Here is a 7,500-nt window from a genome sequence, read left to right as displayed (position 1 = left end):
ACACACACACACACACACACACACACACACACACACACACACACACACGCGCGCACACACACACGCACACACACACGCACACGCACACGCACGCGCACGCACACACACACACACACACACACACACACACACACACACACAACAACAACAACAACAACTCCCTGGACCCCATCTGGACTAACGAGAGGTTCGTCTTTAACAAGGTACACACAGGATGACTGAGTGAATAAACAAAGTTTTGACACATGACAGGATAAAAAATCTATATCTATAAGAAAAGGCACAACATAGAATGATGTATTTTGGAGACTTTATTTTAAAGAAATGTTTATAGTTGGAAAGTTGGTCTGTTGTTTGTTAAAGTTAAAGTTGGATTCATTCAGAAGTTGTAATCCCCTTTTCTTCCTTTTGGAGTTGACTATTTCTCATTGTGAAGTTTTCCTCCACACTCACGGTATGTTTCCCCCACGCACACATCCAGTCCATGTCAGTCTTGCATTACACATCTTCGGTTATGATTTTAAAAAGGGAAACAAAAAAGTAAAAGGTTATTATTCCTAAAGTGACTGTGAGGCTGAGCAGCACAAATAGATCCCACGCCTCTGACTCGTCCGTCTCCATGATGTGTCTCAGTGTTGTCAGTCCCTCTGGTGTGTCATAACCTGTGCCAAGATGGAAAAGAAAAACATAGTGTTGAAATGAGAAATGATTGATATTGGTTCTATCTACAACCAATGTATCGGTTGTATCTTACAGTAAGCCGTGAGGACGACTGATTCAACTTGACTTATGTTTAGACTCACCCATGAGGTAGTCGTAGCAGGATGGTGGCATGGTGTTACAACAGTCGGCTCTTTGGTCTAAATCAACAGAGGACACAAAGCAAGACCTTCTTTTCAGAGGAGAAAACGACGTGTAGAAACTCACATACATAGGTATATAGGTATACGGTATACAATTTACTTAGGACTATACTGTATATGTGTAGATGTTCAATAACGTATACTGTATGTGCATTATTATTATTATTATTATTATTATTATTATTATTATTATTATTATTATTATTATTATTATTCTTACCCAGAAGGGTAGCCTGGACAACATCCTCACAGCATCTCCTGGCCTCCTCAGCGGATTTGGCATCACCATCATCATCGTAGTTTCGGGGTGAGAGGTCCGCACACTTAGAAACTGCTGTCAGCCTTGGTCCTGCACCTTTTCCTGGGATGTGCACAATCTTCCCCTTCAGCTGAACATCACCCTCATCATCAGCAGCAGCATGATCAGCATGATCAGCGTCATCAGCGGCATGATCAGCATCATCAGCGGCATGATCAGTAGCCGTAGGAGATGCCTCGTCATCCTGTAGACCTGCAGCCCCAGCCGGGGCCTCGGGCACCACTTCCTCCTTCTCCTCAATAGCCTCAGTGGCCTGAGGGGCCTTGATGGCTTTTTCTGGGCTTGATTTCGGTGCAGTCTTTCCAGCCGCTGCTGCCTGTCTGTCCTTCGGCCTCCTCCTGAATCGGTTGATGAGCCATTTCTTTCTTTTCGTGCCCTTTGGCTTCTCCGCCCCTGCCTCCTCCTCCTCCACATGCATCTTAGCAATGCGGTAATTCTTCTGGCGCTGTCGTACTCGTCTCCTCCTTATACTGTCCCTGACAGTGGCCACCAAAGACCTCAGAGCCCCCATGAAGCAGCAGCCTGACGGCTGCCTTTCCTCCTGCCCATCATCCTCCATTTTCAATGTATAATTTTAAAGCTCTCTCATCTCCTTCCACTTGGTGTCTGCTTTTAAAGGCATCTTTGCAATAGGATGTGGATGATTATAAAGTTGAGTTTGTGCAATTCAATAAGTATAGCTTTTTTTTGCTGCTGTCTTCTGTGTAATCAAACTGAAGTGATACAGTGTTCTCTTCAAAGTGATATCAGAGCTCCCATTATGATGTCAGAATTCTCAGTGTGTTCCATGATGTCATCAGTGATGACACGTAACAGTGCAGGTAGAATTCTAATTGTCTTGCTAGCCAGAACAGAGTTGCACATGATTGTTCCAATGAACTTGATATTCTTTGAAATATATAAATACATGTATTTAGGCAATCATAAGTCCTACATCAACAATTCTTAATAGGCTTCATGCTAAGAAAAACAATAATAAGGAAAAAAATGGAACACTTTAAATTCAAATAACAGAATGTATGCTTCTTTCTTTCTATCTGGTTTAGATTTAGTTAAAAAAAAACTGTTAGAAAGTACTTTAAGAAATAAAAGTAAGGGACATTATTACCTTGGGTAGCATATGTGTACCTGTGGCAATAGTATTACTTAGGACAGCCTGTCCAATGACCTCAGTTTACTCCAGAGTAAGGATATTGTACATTTGCGTTTGCGCAGCGAGCACTACCACAACTTTTTTTTTGTATAGATAGGATATAATACATTACATACATTATGATAGATTTTCATTATTCCCCTTAACTCATCCCCCCCCCCCCCCCCCCTCACACACACACACAAACACACACATGCACGCACGCACCCACACGCATACACACAGACCACACAATATCATTTTGCGGTACATGAAAGATCCACCAACCATTCTGCAGCCATTACAATAACCATCCTTACACAGTCAAACATCGCATCCTTTTGATGTCGCTGTGTGGCTAAGCCCCTGACATCGTAGACAATTAGTCGTAAACTTTCTCCTTGTTACTGTCATTACATTTTATGTTCTGACTGTAAATGCACATGTTTCAACGTCGGGCAGGCAGCGAAAGCCTGAGCCTCGGCAACTAAACTCAGACATCCTGAGGGCTGAAAGCCGCATTATTACAGAAAAATAATTGGTTTTAACAGCTTCGTCTTGTCGTAGCTATAGCACGCTGACTGCAGGCTGCTATCACTGCATTGCACATTAATTGTGAGGCTTTAACTGAGACGAGCATCTCCGCTTTGTTTATTCTTTGTTAGATTACAGGCCCATTTGCTCTTTTTAGTTACTGAGAAGGAACAGCATCTTACACTGGATTGCTCTGTGTTTGTCTGGCTGTGTGGCAACTGGCGAGGATGTTGTTCTTATCGAGTGTCCTTTTTCATCCTCTCTATTTTGTCTTTCAGTTCATGGTGTTCTCTGCAGAGAGAGAGAGAGAGAGAGAGAAAGAGAGAGAGAGAGAGAGAGAGAGAGAGAGAGAGAGAGAGAGAGAGAGAGAGAAAGAAATAGAAAGAGAGAAAATCATGTGTGTGTGTGTGTGTGTGAGAGAGAAATCGGGAGAGAGCAGGAGAGCAGATTCACTTTTTGATAGGTTTTAGACATCAAGGCAGACCAAACCACACTGATGTTATGACACCATGTCAAGTGCAAATACATATATATGGTTCTTGCTGCCTCCATACACCAGCCTGGCTGCCTTGCAATATTGCCACAGACACATACTAGGTATTACAATCACAATCTCTTCCCCTGTCTCTCAATACCTCAAACACCTCAAGACCTGGATAGAAATGGGGAACGCAGAGAGTGCTGAAGAACACAGCATGCTGATACATCTGATCTGCCCTCAATAACAAGAAGTTCCTCGGGTCGGACATTGTTTTTTTTTATCAGTGTGCACACCAACCCCTTGCTTTGTGAACTTTTCTCTAGGGATGCACAATACCACTTTTTTTGAAAAACGATACGAGTATGAGCACATTAATGTCTGTACTTGCCAATACCGAATAGCGATATCGATACTTTTACCCCCAACAATGAAAATAAATACACAGCCTTGTTTTTTACACCTGTGACTTTTCCACCTGTGATTTGTTTTATTGTCCATTTCCATGTAGATTTAAATGTTAGTAAATGTATGAGGCAGTGTTTTTTTCCCATGCTGCTTTCAAGTCAGTGGAATGTGATGAGATGTAGCATTGCTTTGTGTAATAGCAGTATCGATGCCTGGTATCGGCAAGTTTCTGAGGTGTACGAGTGTGAGTATAATGAGCAAGTATCGGGGGCCGATACCGATACCAGTACCAGTACTTTTCTCTTTAGCTGCATGTACCTGATCCAGTACCTGTGCAACTGTACTCCTGTGCGTCTCGATTAAAGATGGATAGACAGACGAGTAGAGAACCGAGCGTACTGTATAGTATCATAAAAGATTAAAAAGTACATTGTTATTCTTTGGCATGGCTAGTATAAGGGACTATGTGCCTGTAGTTGCATTAGTGCTCGGTGGTTCACCTCTACCAAGACCTACCAAAAAAAACTCTGACTCGACTAACTTTCTCTACCTGATACCTGTCCCTTTTAGGGCCTTACTTAACCTGGCAGCAGCCAGAAACCAGAAACCAGAATGTACTTCCTGTAAAAACATTGCAATCTCTACCCTTCAGACACAAAGTTTCCATTGTCTCATTTACGTACAGTGTCAGGCAGCCCGTAATATTGGTGCTGTGTGTCCAAGGAAGTGTGGAACTACGCTGAAATTTAGATTATTTAAAAATGGCAAAGTTCTCAAGATACCCCGGACCCGGTGCTCCATGCACTGACACGGCGAGCCTTTTCGAGATGAACTTTAAATATAATAAACTTCTGAATTCAACGGACTGGCGTAGTTTTGCTTCTCAGCAAACACACAGGCTCATTATCACATTTTAATATACCAGAAGTTCACTTCACACCAAATTTCTCCTTTAAGCTGGCCGGCTTAAGCTCTTCCTTTATGGTTTTGCATAACTGAGACAATCTTTTTTTCTCTCTTTTTTTTCTCTCGACCTGCTAAGCACTCTGAACTACTTCATCTGCATTTAAAGTCCTGTGTGAATAAAAAATATTTACAATATTATCTCAATTTCTCCTTCTCCACTATCTCCCTGTCTCTTTCTCTGCCTATCTGTATGTCTTGCTGTCTGTCTGTTTATACCTCTGCCTCTCTCTCTCTCTCTCTCTCTCTCTCTCTCTCTCTCTCTCTCTCTCTCTCTCTCCCCCCCCCCCCTCTCAGGGGACTCCAATGAGAATAATCCTGCTGTGGGTGCGGATGATGAGGAGGTGGCTAAGATGGGATGCCCCAGTCTGGGAGAGCACACCCGGCAGGAGGTGGTCATCGAGGAGTCATATGAGTTCAAGGTGAGCACCACACACCCCTTGTCAATTGTCTTTTCCATGAATTTTTAACACCACAATTGATTTGTTGTACATATTCATCTTGAATTAAATGTACATTTTATACACATACAATTGGTGGATATCCTCCTTATCCACCATTTTCAGTTACCAGTCATAGACACCTTTGGCTGCAAAACTTACTGTCCTTTGGTCAGACCAGTAACTAGTAGTTTGCTATATAAATTCATATTGTGTTGTATTATATTGTATTGAATTACTTAGCAAATATTCATGAAAAGAACAAATTTCTAAGTGTGCCGCATACCGAACATTTGGAAAATGAACTACTAAAATTACATACAGGTCCTTTTAACAGCACCTAAACATACATAAGGTGATCACCACCAAACCATACCAGAACACTTTCATGGGCGAAGAAATGTGTATGGACGGTATGTTTGTATCCGGTCCAATATTTAGCTGCTTATGTCCATTGAATAGGACATTACCTGTGATGGGGGAAACAAATGGTTAACATTTCCCCCTCTTAGTTTCACCTATCAGAGACAGCTGTGGAGAGAGACCAATGACCATGATTGGTCACAGACAAAGCTTTGATATTGGTGATTGGCTTGACTTCCTGTCCATTGGTTGTGTGTTTGTTAGCGAACATTGGATGTTTTAGCGTTTAACTTAAAAACTGCATCTGTCACAGTGCGAATTGGCAGCGGAAGCTTGGGTCGCCTGGAGGAAAAGACAACTGTGGGACAGCAGAGGTTATTTTATCAGAAGAGGTGTAAGTTACGCAAAAAAATTGCCTTGTAAGGAACTGTTCAGACAATGACAGTTTTTCCTCTCTGCTCGATTTCAATAGTTTTGCTCTGGAACTGCGCTAAGGGTTTCGGCTAACCTAGAGTTCTTTGCCTGCCTAACCTAAAATTTCCATCTTTCAGCCTATTTGAAAACCTTGCCGTGTCGCCTCTTCCTCTCCTCGCCCTCTTGGTTCCTGGGTCCTACTCGCCCCTTCTCTCCCCCCCCCCCTTTCTCTCTCTCTCTCTCTCTCTCTCTCTCTCTCTCTCTCTCTCTGTCTGTCTCTCTCTCTCTCTCTCTCTCTCTCTCTCTCTCTCTCTCTCTCTCTCTCTCTCTCTCTCACACACACACACACACACACACACACACACACACACCACACACACACACACACACACACACACACACACACACACACACACACACACACACACACACACACACACACACACACACACACACACACACACACACACACACACACACACACACACACACACACACGAACACACACACACACACACACACACACACACACACACAAGGCATTCCTATTTCTCCTCACTTCACACTGAAATTTATTTTGACCTGACTTTGAAAGCAAGACACCTCTCGTAGACGTCGTGAAAGTTATAAGTGGTTTCAATCTTACCCCACAAAAGGGGCACCACTTTCCCCTACGAAGTGGGCCACCACTTCACATTGCAATAGAAATCATCAAATCATCAAACCCTGTCTGGGGGTGTAAATCACAGTCTCCATGACGATACGATACAGTATCGATTTCTTAAAGCAGGGATTTGATTATTTTCAAATATAATCAAATAATTCCCCACGATACGATATGATTCCATTAAATTGCCGGCCGATACATTGATGCATCAATACATTTAAATTAGACCTATTATTTACAACCCTAGTAATGTCTAGAACTATTGTAAGGCATCATTCATAATTGATCGTGATGGACTTTCTATGAGCTTTATTTCTGTAGTCTCATCTCCAATATTGCATTTCCCCACTAGTCTTTAGTGAGTTTATATTCATTGTCCCTACAAATGGCATGTTTACATGTTGTACAGTATATCCACCCTTTGTGTACACTTGAGTTGCTCAGGGCTCAAATCAAAGTATTTCAGCAGAGTGGTAGACATTTCCATCTCCTCCCTCCTCCTCTCTCTAAATAACAACTACACTATAACATACAGTACACAGTGTCCAACATGGCCTCCAGCAACTAAACACGACACAATTGGCTTCCTATAATATGAGCTTGCCCTATACGGCTTCCCTTTCTTATGTGTAATTATGGCTTTCAAAATCATGTCCTTCCAAACATTGAGCTAGGAACTGACTACCAAATGTTTTTTTTTTCTGCCTGTCTGTCTGTACACCGTGCTGCCAATCTTCTTCCTCCTTCTTCTTCTTTTTCCTCTTCTTCTTCTCCCTCCCTCCCTCCCTCCCTCCATCTCTCTCTCTCTCTCTCTCTCTCTCTCTCTCTCTCTCTCATTGTATCCTTATCCGTGTGTCCTTAATTGTGTGTGTCTGTGTATGTGTGTGTGTGTGTGTGCGTGTGTGTCTGCACCACAGAA

At 42.5% G+C, this 7,500-nt stretch overlaps 2 protein-coding genes across 2 annotated transcripts in view; one reads left to right on the top strand and one right to left on the bottom strand.

Annotated features, from left to right (window-relative positions):
* slc8a4b (solute carrier family 8 member 4b) overlaps positions 1–7,500 on the top strand; it is a 177,686-nt gene that overhangs the window by 162,981 nt on the left and 7,205 nt on the right. The window contains exons 11-13 of the mRNA XM_063186250.1: positions 4,995–5,119; positions 5,814–5,894; positions 7,499–7,500. The exon at positions 7,499–7,500 is cut by the window's right edge and continues 98 nt beyond it. Coding sequence (XP_063042320.1) covers positions 4,995–5,119; positions 5,814–5,894; positions 7,499–7,500 — 208 coding nt within the window. The remainder of the gene's footprint in view (positions 1–4,994; positions 5,120–5,813; positions 5,895–7,498) is intronic.
* LOC134436916 (uncharacterized) lies at positions 297–1,894 on the bottom strand. The gene is made up of 3 exons (XM_063186252.1): positions 1,084–1,894; positions 804–860; positions 297–662 (listed from the first exon to the last, which is right to left on the bottom strand). Exons 1-3 carry the CDS (start codon positions 1,739–1,741, stop codon positions 499–501), a joined length of 879 nt encoding a protein of 292 aa, XP_063042322.1. The 5' UTR covers positions 1,742–1,894; the 3' UTR covers positions 297–498.

Source organism: Engraulis encrasicolus, chromosome 21, assembly GCF_034702125.1.
Source record: "Engraulis encrasicolus isolate BLACKSEA-1 chromosome 21, IST_EnEncr_1.0, whole genome shotgun sequence".
NCBI lineage: Eukaryota > Metazoa > Chordata > Actinopteri > Clupeiformes > Engraulidae > Engraulis > Engraulis encrasicolus.
This window is presented reverse-complemented; position numbering and strand designations above follow the sequence as displayed.